This window comes from Copidosoma floridanum, unplaced genomic scaffold, assembly GCF_036245765.1.
Source record: "Copidosoma floridanum isolate Cflo_tuat_1 unplaced genomic scaffold, Cflo_Japanese_pri ptg000007l, whole genome shotgun sequence".
Lineage (NCBI taxonomy): Eukaryota > Metazoa > Arthropoda > Insecta > Hymenoptera > Encyrtidae > Copidosoma > Copidosoma floridanum.
Genome location: NW_028321884.1, coordinates 2,442,501 through 2,456,023, shown reverse-complemented (window position 1 = coordinate 2,456,023; position 13,523 = coordinate 2,442,501). Strand labels below are relative to the sequence as shown.

The following is a 13,523-nucleotide window of genomic DNA, read 5'->3' as shown; positions in this document are numbered from 1 at the left end:
GGGATGCGTTTCAGCGTGACGTGACGCCGTACACAATTAAACAACAACCGTATAGGCAAGCCTGCACGTATATATACCCATTCGAGGCTCGCACAATGAACTATGAATAAACTATGCCGCAGCTTAGAGGGGGAATATACAGCGCGTGCGGAATATTTCGTTGACGGCGGTCCGTTAGGACGTACAATACGCGAGAGACCAGCAGCAACAGTATACATATATATACACTGTTGTACATTAGAAGGAGCAAGGATTTGGGAGGAGGGGGGCCCCAAAGCTGCGGAAACTTTGAGTGGATAAATAGACAGCGGGCCGGGGGGGGGGCGGATCTTGATGGCCGGTCGCTGCCGTTGTTGGGTGGGAAAAATAATTCGCATAGCTGGGCGTCAGTTTCGCTTTGCGTGCCGTGGAATTTAAACTGCTGCATAATGTATGCACATTGTACAACGCAACGTTTTGCGCCGTACCTCTCGGCACGCAATTTTGAGCATTGACGAGCTTTGCGTCGGACTTACAATCATTATATCGATGATTATTTAACTTTGGTTTGAGTAACACATGTTATTTATTTCTTTTTTTCTTTTTTTCTTTTTCCAGGTCTCAAGGAGTACAGGGATACTGTCGCACTTTGTCAATCTGAACATTGTGACGCCAGAAGCGTTCATACTCGGCGGGGACGAGCACCACGTCGACGTCGGATCTATAATAAGCCTCGTCTGTATTATAGAAAAGGTAAGGGTAAAGCCAAAAAAAAAAATCTACTTGAAATTCAAGCTCCGATGTACAACAGCCACATCTGGCAACGTATACGGTATCGCATAGCTGATGCGTATCGAGAGAGAGAGAGAGAAATCGAGATAAATAGAGAAAACATGTCGAATGATCGAAGGGAGGGGAAGGCCGTATTAGAGTACACGCACCACGGCTCCTCCAAAGCCTTAATTACATTTCTGAGCCATACGTATACGTATACATGTACAACGCACATATGAATAGCAATATATGGTTGGGGCACTGCCGCATTTATGAATGATAGTACACAGCCTCTGCACTGCCGACTGTACGGAAGGCTCGCTAGGAAATCACCTCTCGAAGCGTGCCATCATCGCGTTCCATGAATACCTACCTACATCAGGGTCTATAGACTTTGCAAGAACTGCACACGGGGCGCCTACGTACAGGTTTACGTGGGGTACGGTTAGCAGGTGGAGGGGAAAAAAAAAAATGAGAGCCGACATCGCCCGATGAACGAGCGCGAGTAGAATTTTCAAAGCTCGCTTTTCAGCCCGAGACTCGTCGAGTGTGCCGTATATATATGCACGGGCTCCGAAGTGCACGCGCGTATATATATGTATACGCAACCAGCTTGTATTATGCACATTCGGCGAGAGCGAGAAAAAAAAAAGGGGAGGAGGCAGGCAACTCTTGACCTGGTAATCCTCCCGGCGTTTGTTCGCCCCCCCCCCATGCCCCCTAATCCCTGCTCCACTCCCAAGCACGAGAATACTGTATGAACCTGCTCTACCCGCTGTTGTTGTACCCTATACTCCTCTTGGTTCCATCGTCCCGTGAGATGGCGAAACAAAAGTGAGATACAAAGACGCTGATGATGATGATGATGATGATGATGATGATGATGAAAGCCTTCGGATACATTGAACCGTACATTTACGTACGAGCGCGAAGATTTTTTTTTGTTCTCTTCTGTTACAGCCGCGTCCTCGTTGGTATACACCGAGCAAATCGGCAATGTACGCGGTATATACGTGTATTTCCTAGGGGGTAGGTATATTTACAACCCTTGCAAAGTACGGCTTTTAATTTTAAACGTTTAACGGGGTGGGGGGGCGTCATATTTAATATGCACCCGGTGGGGGGGGGGGGGTACAACGAATCGCAAATAATAATAATTAAGCGCACGCGATACGTGGAGCAGATTAGGGTGGGTGTGTGCACGCGTGGCCACGCACGTATATATATCACGCGGAGTCGAGGCCATGGGAGTAACGTGTATACGCAAGGAATAGGGTGACACTGATTGGCATATCAATCGCGATGCTTGTCGGGAGATATATATTATGTATATGGGGGACTCTCATGTCCCACTTTTGGCCCCCTCGCACAAAACGGAAGAAAGAGTCCCGGAGCTATAGCTCCCCCCCCCCCTGGCAGAAGGAAATAGCCGGCGCGCATGTCGAGCGAATTAACGTCACCCCCTTTGTGAGGAGGCTCGCGTGAGAGAGGTGGTGCGCCCGTCGAGTGTCCATGGAACTCCTTCATATTCGGCGGAGCCGCTTCCTATAATTACATCGACGAGCCATATCGGCTTCTCTCTCGCGTCTTACTTTCATACCTCGGCGCTTTTTCCTCCACGCGCCGATTTTCTCTTCCTACCCCCCTGTCCCACACATTCCGCGCTCGCGAATACTCCTTCCTCCTCCTCCTGGTACGCGAGGGTTTGTTCTTGTAATATTATACTCGAAGATAAATTTCGAAACGACCATTTAGTTTTTTTTTTTTTTTTTTTTTTCTGTCTTTCTCTCTAACTCCAACTGGATGAATCGTTGTCGTTTCCCGTGCCCGAATCCCTGCCTCTTCGAAACGGTCATTAGAGTAGATCTTCATCGATCGGTACGTATAGCCGCGTATAAATAATTAGTAACGAGTTTCGTGTAGCTGCGACTCGATCGGGGTGTACACAGTATTGGTGGGCGATTTGTATCTCTCCACCCTCGCAAGTATGTATCACATATATATATATATATATATATATATATATATATATATATATATATACGTTAGCCCGTATTTGGTTTCAATTTCTGGCTTTAACGAAGCGTCTTGCGGTATGATGTTGATCATAATTTTTGGAATAACCAAATTTATGGTGGACCCAGTATTTCATCAGTTCCGCTATACTGGACACTTTTTAACGGAAAAAACCAGCGTATGAAGGCTGTAGAGTAAACAAAAAGTTAGTTTCTTCAGATTTAACACAATTACAAACGTGTATAATGCGGGACAGAAACTCCCTGTAGTCTTTTTTATATCAATCATTGAAGAAGAAAAAAATTGATCAGTTCAACGGAATAGGCGATAATTGTATTTTACAAAGCATCGATTGACAAAGCAAATTTAGAATTGACTCTCGTCTTTTGTTCGTACAAAGGTATACACCTAAGTATGTTTTAAGATCGTTTTTTAATTGTTTTTCATCATTCGCTTTCGCGCGGTGTGAGGTTTAGTTTCGTGACGTTATCTCTCTATGGGTCCAAGTGCTTTTAAGTTATATGAAAAACTCTCCTTTTGTTTTTTACTTATCGGGGTACCCAAAAGTGCCAAATTCAAATTTTAAGCTACACATCTTTGGCTATGATAAAAATAGATACCCATAAAAGCAAGGATTATTCGGAAAACTTATCAATAAAATTATCGTAGGATACGGGTAATTTGTATGGGATGGAGTGAAAAACCAAGTTTATTTATGTATAAATTCGAAATGTAATTTTATTTGACAGTAAAATCAAGTAAACAATTTGCGTTAAATGACATTTGTAATATTACAAACTTTAACGACATAAAATATATACCTAATATGTACAAATACCACGTATAAATAAATTATACACTATTTAGAAATTCTATTGACTATGATACAATCTACTTATAAACTAAATTACACTTAAAGATTTTAAGGCTACGATACAGGTTACATTTTTTTACATTTAAACGCTGTACATTCTTAATATTAGCAATAAACTTAAAATTAATATCACATGAAAAAGCTAGTTCACTTTAACACATTCGTCGACTGTCTTTTATGATTTTTTATGTATTAATGTCTCCCTTGGCCTGAGAATTTGTTTGTTCGACTATAGGCACTCACCGGTAATTGTATTCAACAGCCCGATTATTGGCTAAAAGTACACTTTTTATTATAATTATTTTCGAGCTCGTGGATATTTTTCTTTGATTGTCTCAACTCAATTTATAACTACTTAGTCCCATGGATAAAAGCACAAGAAAAAATAAAACAGCCCTGATACGTGTCCCTGGGTGCAGCGGCATCCAAAACCAAACGTAACTTTCTTCGTCAACAACGGATCTCAAGTGCCTAGTCGTAATGGGCACCCTAGGTTACGCTGGAGGACGATAAAGGGACAGGGATGGCCGCAGTGGCCAGTTCGCGCCTACCCTAAAATTTAGGGTGAACGGGCCTCGAGTGGCGGCGTCGGGGAGGCAGAGGTGGCGGCGTCTCCGGCCACGTTTGCTTGTGCTCGTCATCCTCATTGTCACCGATTATGCTACTGCCTCTTTTACTGTTTTCGCTGCCTATTCGCAGCCTGGCGTCCTGCTGCGACGATCTCTTGTAGTCCACTATGATCTCCGTGAATTTTATGATCCTCCACCGGTACAAGACCTCCTCCTTAGGGTTCTCGGCTTCTTGGGGCTTGACAGCCGAGTCCTCGGAGCTCACTGGCGATTCGGGCACAAAGATCTCGCCGTCTGAGAGCGTCAGCCCAGAGTTCCTCGATAAGGACATGTAATCCTTGCACGGAGGTTCCGTCAAATGGAGGTTGTCCAGAGAAATCCCATCAGCTACAATAAAACGAGAGAAAAAACGATTAAAAACCAATTGTTACGAAGTCATTGGTGAATGTGAAGGAAATTTTGGTGCTCACAGTGTAGAATGTCGGTGCTGTCCTCGGCTCCGCTGTCGTTTAGCTCGGCGCCGAAAAGCAGGTCGACCCCTTCGCCGAACAGGACCTCGTAATGCCGGATGAGCATCTCCGCGAGGGCAGGAATCGCCCGGCTCTGGTTGACCGAAGGACTCTCGGACCAAAGCAGACTCGGTCCACAGCACACGCCCAGATTACTCGCGCACATGAGGTTGTGCTCCGAGCGCCGGGCTATGTGGTGCAGCACGCGGATTAGGTGCGACAGCAGCGTGTAATTTGCTCTTGGTAGACGGTCCAGAATGCTGCAAACCAAACGAATGGTCAATATATGGACAATCATACATGATAAGGTAGCTCCATTACGGTAAAAATCATGGGTCGTACCTTTTGATCGTCTTGATGGGGTCCGGAGACTCGAGACTAGCCATCCACAGGGAAAAGAGGTGGGAAGTGAGAAGGGGGTCGGGCAGGGATCTCAGGAAGTCCTTAAGTAGAGCGGCCACTGCGAAGACGGGCGCATCCTCGAGGCAGCTGGTGTCGCCCGAGGACTCGATCTGGTCCCTGAGCTCCCGGACAACCCTCAAGTTGGCGGACTTGCGGAAGATGCCTTGGGTGGAAGGGCCCTTGGCGAGGAGCTGCTGCAGCATGACGAGGACCGCTTTGGGCAGGCCGTTCTCGTCGAGCCGCGCCAGATTTACGCCAAAGACGCGAGGACTCGGGGAGGAAGACCTTCGCAAGAGACCCCATACCCGGGATTTGTGCGACTTGGCGTCACCATTGATCGACGCCAGATTTCGCGCGTCGGTTTCCACGTACTTCTCGTACTTGGCAAGTCTCCGAACCTGAAAGGCAAAACGTTTGAGGTTTTGGTTAATCGTTATTTTTTGATTGGCTGCAGAAAGACAACTACATTTTTATAATTGTATCAAGAACTCTAAATTGTCGCTTGTGTCGGGGCAACATTACTCGTTTGATGAAAAGAAAAAGAGCCCTTCCCGGCATCCCGAAACTGTAATCACCGAAATTCCGAATGTACTATGCGTCATGCACACAAGCTGGGAAATTCAACTTTCTCGGTTTCTTTTCCCTGCTTCAAGTACACGTAGCGCCGGTTTCCTCGACTCGAAATGATTTATTTTTCCGAGAGCTTATCTTATCTTTACTTTCTTAAAGAGATAATCGCATACGCGCCGAATCCAACCAATTGTTTGTACACCCACGAGGAAAAATCAATGCTGTACATGGCGGATTTACGCTGCAATCAGCGTAAAAGTACAGCAAATACTTGAAAAAAAGGCGTGCAGGAAAAATAAATGGTGCAAAGAAGCAGCTGTGCCCGAAAACACTGGTGTCTCGAAAATCGGACATATTGCTACATCAGAGGTAGTACAAAACTAGCTCTGTGATGCACCCCAGTATTATAAATGTAGGCAAATGTTCGAGGCAAAAGTTCAATGTATTTTTAATTTAATTCGAAACTTACCTCACTACTCGGCTGGTCGTCATTTGATCCGCGCCGAAGGGATCGGAAAGACGCTCTAGTTTTCCTGTACCAGCTGGAAAAGGTTCTCTTCATTTTTCACTGTGAAGTAAACTCCGCTTTCACTAGTCCCAATCTGGTTCACAATGAGAACAGTAACTAAAACTGGGCACTAGAGCACTCCACGATAGAATTACTGAGGACTGAGGGACGGCGGTCTCATCGCACTTTCTAATATCCCCACTGTGCACTGATGTGTTTTCGGTCTTTTACTATTGGCCCGAGTGCAATGATAATTCAATAGGAAAGGTCAGTAGTGGGATCATTTTGGCAGTGACTTGTACATGACTAATTGTGTTCGAGTACATCATTCTCAGGTAGCTCCGCCTACACCGGAGCTCGACACCTCGACGATGTGTAGCTTAGAATTTAAATTTAACACTTTTGGGTATCCTGAAAAGTGAAAAATGAAAGAAGAATACCTCATATATATATATATATAGGTACGGCCATCCGTCTGCCTTTTGGGCGTCCGCAGCGATCGGTGTAATCGCCGTGAGATTATGCGAACGAGGTACACCCATACCCGTGGCTCATCGCCGATGTACCTATACAGCCCCCCTAGAGCGTGGCCATACTTTTTCACGCTCGAAGCATCATAAAATAAGTATATTTATTCATATAAATCGCTAAACAACGTGACATGCTCAGCGACACGTGAAAATTGAGTATTATATATATGCACGAGTATATTATACCTATTGTGCGTATTATCGTCACTGTCGACCAGAGCTCATTATAATCGCAGTGGGTGTGCAGTGCTGCTCTTGAACTTTTAACCATGCCCATAATATGGATAATTCAAGCCTCTTTGCCTTCCCACGTATAGGTACACACACTCAACTCGAATACGTAACTTGTTGCTACCGAGGGCTGTGTGTACTACTCGCATAATGAGTCAAACGACGCGTGTATACATACGCTAAGCTCCTTACGATTTATTCCTCTGGTTCGCGGAGCTTTTGAACCAAAGAGGAGCTTATAAGCTTCGGGGCTTGTTACATCTAGATCATGTATATGCGTATTATTATTATTATGTACACGTGAACCGGACACGAAGCTGCTTCAACGGACAATAAACACGGAGGTTTGAAAAAACGGGGGTTTGTTGAAACAGTGCATATATACACAGGTAGAGCTTTATCGCCCGGTCGCGCGTTTACGTCCGAGTAAAGCTCGGCTCGCAAGTATTTTTGTACACCATGCGCGCAACGAGCTTCGAGGGGAGCGTGAGAAGAAAAAGAGGGCGCGGAGCCGAAACTAAAAGCGTATACATAGACTCGCGAAATTCCGGCCGTCGGCTCTAATGCTAACCCCCTCCCTCGTAATTTCCCGGGAGCTCGCGTAAGTACAACGTGTGTGGTATATATATACAGGACGTATGAAGTATCCGACACGTGTACACACCCACGTAGACCCGCGCCTCCTCGGTGATGTTATCCGTCTACCGCGCGCTTATATATGTATATAGGCGGGTGTACGTATACGTAACACACCGTGCCGTCGTAAACGATCAAGTTCTCGCGCTTAATTAAGCCGTGCTTGATTAAGAACCCAACACCCTATGTGTATATATGTACTGTGTAGAAAAGCCCGCTTGGTATACATCCCGGCAGCTCCTTCAAATTTTCAAAAGCCTCGCACCTTGGGCGGTTCTTCCTTACTGTTTCTTTCCGAGCTGTCTACCTCGGTTTGCCGAGTTTGCGCCTCGAGGCTGGTTACCCCGGAGACTCGTAGGTCGGTGTACGGGCCATTTTTTATTTTTTTTTTTCTTCATCCACCCTCCACCAACCGTGGGCTTTGTGTTCTGGATTGGGCTATGCAATAATTCTGGGTATGGTGATTAGTGAAATTCGTGTAAGTATAATTTAGGGGCGAATCATCATCATCATCAGCCTTGATTATCGGTAACTTTGTTTGTTTCGGGGCCGCTACTTGTAATATTATTGCGTTAGTCGATTTCACGGGCAACATTGGCGAATATTAATTAATTATGACTATATACCTGTTGTGATTTGACATATACACAAGGGTATATATGTATTTACAACCCAACGATTGTTCCTTTGTGTTTTAATTCGGTAGTCATGACTATTGGAAATTAGGTTGCACAACTATATAGAGTTATAATAATACACGTATACTTAATAGTCATCACATATAAGGCTGTGTAATGATGACGAGCTAATAATGTCTCGTGCAACGTGTTACGATACGAATGCGGATATCGTTTAATCATTGTATTGTAGTTAACCATTAAAATGTTGTCAAACAGTAAAGGGTTTATAAAATGTAGTGCTGACAAACGTTTTAGAAACAACATAATCGATGCTTCGTAAGCTGCAATGTATTTCTTTTTCTATTGAACTAAACATTCTTATTTATTTTTTTTTCTTTAACGATTGACACAGGAGGGTGAGGGTGGTAGAGAGTGTGAGACACATATCCGTCGCTGATCTTACGCTTGTACGAAAGTTTTTTTTTTTTTTTCACTTTACAACGTTCCTTGCAACATTGGTTTTTTCCGTACCAGTTTAGTAGAACCCCCTAAGGCATACTTTATAAAAGAAAAAGATCAACCCAAATGGTTTATTAGACTTCAAAAGGAAACGATTTTTTTTTTAATCAGCCAGATGTAGGCAAACAGTAGCAACATCGTTGCGCATCGTACACACAAATTCGTCCAACAAAAGACGGACTGGTGATGCGTGTACGGGGTACATATATAGATAGCGACACGCGGGACAGGAGAGAAGGAAGGGAGTCGGATTGCTAATCTCGGCTAAAGTCTCTCGGCTGCAGCGACGTAGCTCGGTAGGTGTATATATATATATATATAATATACCCGCTAAGTGGATGTCGAGACAGTAGAGAGAGAGAGAGGGCCTCGCCACGACGAGTGGCACATCACGACAAGAAGAGACACCGGCCCGATGATACTCGCAAACCCGTATCGACTTTCTCCTTCTCCTACCATCCTCTTTATCCACCCCCCCCCCAAAAGTCCACCTCATCCCTCTCGCGTCGACCCTGACACTCCCCCACCCTCCTCGTATCCCAATACTCAGACATCGATACTAAATTACGGCTAATTCGGTTTTTTTATTTATCAGGTTTAACGAGGAAGGCTGTTGATTTTTTTTTTTTTTTTTTTTTCAACCTGCAACATCTTCGTATACACGTCGTATCCGAATATATACAATTAAGACAACCAAAGCAAATAAACGTTAGATACGATACGTTATGCACATATATACACTTATAACAGTCACGGGCACGCGGACGCGACGCCATAAATCTTCATTACACCCGTGTGTATGTATGTATATACACGCGTATCATCCATCTCCCGAAGCGCTCGGGTAATAATCCTCGGGAGCTCTCGATATGCAATGTCCGTAATACACGTAGGTATATATATACACATCCTCCTCGTACGGCGAGTTTCTTTCTTTTTTTTCCCCCCCTCCGTTTTCTTTCTTCTTTTGCGCGCAGATAATACATACACACCAGCTCCCGTGATCCGGCGAGCTTTGCGAGAAATATTGGTAGCTTCAAAGAGCGAAAGCCCCCCCCCCTGACTTGTGTACGCGTGTATACGAGCGAGGTAGGAGGGAATCGCGGAGAACGGGGTATATCCAGGGAGGATTTATGAATAATGCAACGGTGTCCCCCACCCGGAGCCTTCACACCCACTCTGTTCTCTCCCGTCGTGTATGTATACGTATACGTAAAGTCTCAAGGGTGCAAATCTCCGCGTTAATTTGTCCTTTCGGTGTATACTATACGTATACACGGTGTCCCCCAACTGGTTTTTTTAATCGATTCTCGGTACACAATATGCGGGTTGTTGTATGGCAAAGGGATGATTTATCAAACCCTCATCGGCCGTACCTTCGTTACACCATCAGCCGAGGTCATCTCCCGGCAAAGGCCGTGAGTACAAAAAACACCTCTCGACCCCCCCCCCTTCCTTCGAGTAAGGGGGTCGTGAAAAATGGCCCGTGCGACGGGGACTGCTCTGCGATCTCTGTGTATACGGCCGGCACGTTCCATCGATCGACAACCTTATATACCCCCATACACCCACGAGCTCGCAAATGTATATACATCCCCTTGCGTCCACCGAGTCATTTCCTACAACCTTCCGTCAGCAGCGAGCTTTTAGCCCCCCCCCCCTCTCCTCCTACTCTAGCTGGTGCACCTGTGTACCGTATATACATGTGTGTGTTACATAGCCGATGGGGAGGAAATGAACCACCTTGGCTAAACCACACTTGTACAGGGTTGTGTACGTGTACGCAGCTAGCCGCAGCGTGGATTAGCGAATTATCGAGTTTAGCGCTCGCAAGGAGCGAAAAATCGATGGCTCCCGGGGGTTTTTTATTTCGAAAAAAAAAACAAAAATAGCTGCACCCCCTGCACTTAATACATGTGTACACACACACATGTACTGGCTCTGGGGCGATAAATGGTCCCGTGCCTTTTTTTTTTTCTCCGGGCGTCTGCGACAGCTCGATGTATATCATCGAGCGACTCTATATATATATATTGATGAAACGATATGCGTATGTATACGTATGTTGATGCGTGCAGGGTGCATTGTAAAGGTGTCGTTTCCTTTTGCAGAGTCCGACGCCGCCGCAGTACGTGTTCTGGTATCACAATAATCGGATGATAAATTACGACACGGCGCGAGGCAGCGTGACCGTGCAAACCGATCCAGGACCAACCCAGAGCCGGCTGACCATTCGCCACGCCGTAGAGTCGGACACGGGTAATTACACGTGCAGCGCATCCAACACCAAGCCGGCCTCGATCTTCGTCTTTGTCACCGAAGGCAAGTATAATGTAATGGAAAAAGAAAAAAAAAGTGTGTACGGGTAGAGAGTGTCTCGTGCGGCGGGAAGGAAGGGAGAAGAAAAGAAAAAGAGTAGTCCTGACGCGAGGCTTTGACATCGAAGAGCCCAATCATTAAATAAATTACAAGCCGCCTACGTATAGCATCCTCGAAGAAGATTTATGAAAGCTCCGAGACCTTTCTGTGTCACGAGAACCGAGGGATGGGGGTTGGGGATGGAAGTAGTGCATTTCCCGATGTTCTCGACTCCTCTCTCTGCTCTGACCATTAATCAATTTTTCCCTCCCGTCCCCTGGCTGCTCCTCCTCCTCCTCTTTCGTACGTCGATTTTGTTGACATTGAAACCGAGAAAGGGATATTAAGCTCCAAGGGATGGGGGCAGGGATGAAATTAAATTTTAAAAGCCCCGGCGATCCTAATGGAATCGCCAAAACGCAATCACGATGACGTGCAACTTTTTTTTTTCCCCCATCGGCAACCTCAAAGGGACGAAGGAAGAGCCGTGCGCGCGTGCGAAAGGAGTGTATTCCCTCTCGTTGCGAGAGCGCCAAATCAGCTTGGAGCTCGGTAATTGATTCGACGAGCGTCGCTCCTCAAAGACGCTGATAAATATGCCGAAAAGAAGAAAAAAAAAAAAAAAAAAAAAAGCATGCACGAAGCGACGCCTTGATTAATTTCCTGGATGGCTCTCGGGGCCGTCGTAATATGAGGAATAAGGAGCCGTGGGGGCTTTACTTGCTCTCCGGGCTTTGCAAACTCGAACTCGTATCGATCAAGCCCGTGCGGGTGTGTTGGTGTACAGCTTCTCCCTGTTTACGTGCATACATCCCACCGGCGACCGGTACACTTGAGAGTGGCTCCCCCGCAAGTTGCACGTACCAAGTTGGGCGCAAGTTTATATTAAATGCGCGGGCATATGTTGGGTGGGCGCACGCGCGTGTATACGTCACCTGAAAGCTCGACCTTACACCTATACTCGGAGGTCTTCGAGTTAATGGACGTAATTTGACACTCCGGCAGACGGGGCGTAACGAATCGAAATATATAAGTGTACGGTTCGGTGTCGCGCTTATAACACGTGAAAGCCAACTTTTGTTTGTTTGTTTGTTTTTTCTTCTCCCTAATTAATTTGAATGATGGCTCCTGCCACGATAACTGTTTCGAGCATTTGATAATGAATCGTCGGGGAATTCGTGTCGCGTGAGTCGACCGTTGTACACAGACATAATACACGCGCGGGATTTATATGATTGAGCACGCGTCAGTAGAAAAGTCCGAGTTTGGTCGGACGTGGCTGGCCGAGTTGCGTAATTGATTTTCTAGATTGTTATTGTATCACGGGGATTGGCTTTGAAGCAGTTAGAACACAACTGGGTGAAAAAAATAATAAACTATATTTAGCGGCGTGGATGAAAACAACAGGCACGAAAAGTTTACTCCAACGGCCATTCTATATTTAAAGCTTTGAAAAATTTAGCGGCCTTGCGGTTGTTGTTTTTTTTTTTTTTATTCATCCCCTTGCAATATTTATGTAGGCGTATGCGTGCGGCAAGAAAACTCCGTAATCCTCTCCTCTTTCTTTGTTTCTTTCTTCTCCGTATAGAGGGAAATATTGTTCTTTCCATTATGTTTCACGACATGGTAACGTAGCAACGACTGTTATGGCGAAAGGCAAAAACGGATAAAAAAAAAAAAAAGGCATTAATGTGTCTAAAAATGTTACTCCTGGACGAAACAGTAGAACGTAATACGCGTGAAAAGAAATGGAAATGCCGAAAACAGGGAGAGAGCGGGTATCTCGATGAATAATCAGAGATCTATTCGGCGCGATTTTTTTTTTTTTTTTTTACTCACGAAACAAATGAATATGCGCAGCAATAATTGTAAGTGGTGTTTTCCCAGAACGCAAGGATATCAAGATCGGGGGCGAGGGTGATATTTATTATTCAAATCCTCAAGTATATATATATAGGTGACATGTTTTTTATACAATTTAACGCTCCCCCCAGCGTGTCCACTGCCAAACGTTAACGCACGCCCTCACTTTCAGTACCCAATTTGACTGATGCACGCACATACATGTGTACGGTAACGCATATATACGTAACTACGTTGTTTATCTTCAGTGAATAATAATATATATGGACTTTTCCCACCCCCGATGTCGAGTTTACCCTTCAAACCTGGAAAGAAGCGAACCTTTCGATTCCACGAGCGATGGACGGCGAGAAAAAAAAAAAGCAAATGACGCACATAGTCTTATCTCGCAGATCCCATCGTGCCCCACCGACGCAAACGCGCGTTTGATAACGTAACTCATTCCCCTTGCATCGGCGCAACATTCGCGGGGCGCACCGCGCGAGAAATATAATTAAACGTCACGCGTAAAAGACACGCGCGGGCGCGCGGTGGTATGCATGTACACCTACACCTGTATATATCC

At 45.4% G+C, this 13,523-nt stretch overlaps 1 protein-coding gene across 1 annotated transcript in view; it reads left to right on the top strand.

Moving 5' to 3' along the window:
* Positions 1-13,523, top strand: part of dpr12 (defective proboscis extension response 12) — a 114,375-nt gene that overhangs the window by 98,210 nt on the left and 2,642 nt on the right. Inside the window, exons 5-6 of the mRNA XM_014348729.3 lie at positions 598-732; positions 10,849-11,059. Coding sequence (XP_014204215.2) covers positions 598-732; positions 10,849-11,059 — 346 coding nt within the window. The remainder of the gene's footprint in view (positions 1-597; positions 733-10,848; positions 11,060-13,523) is intronic.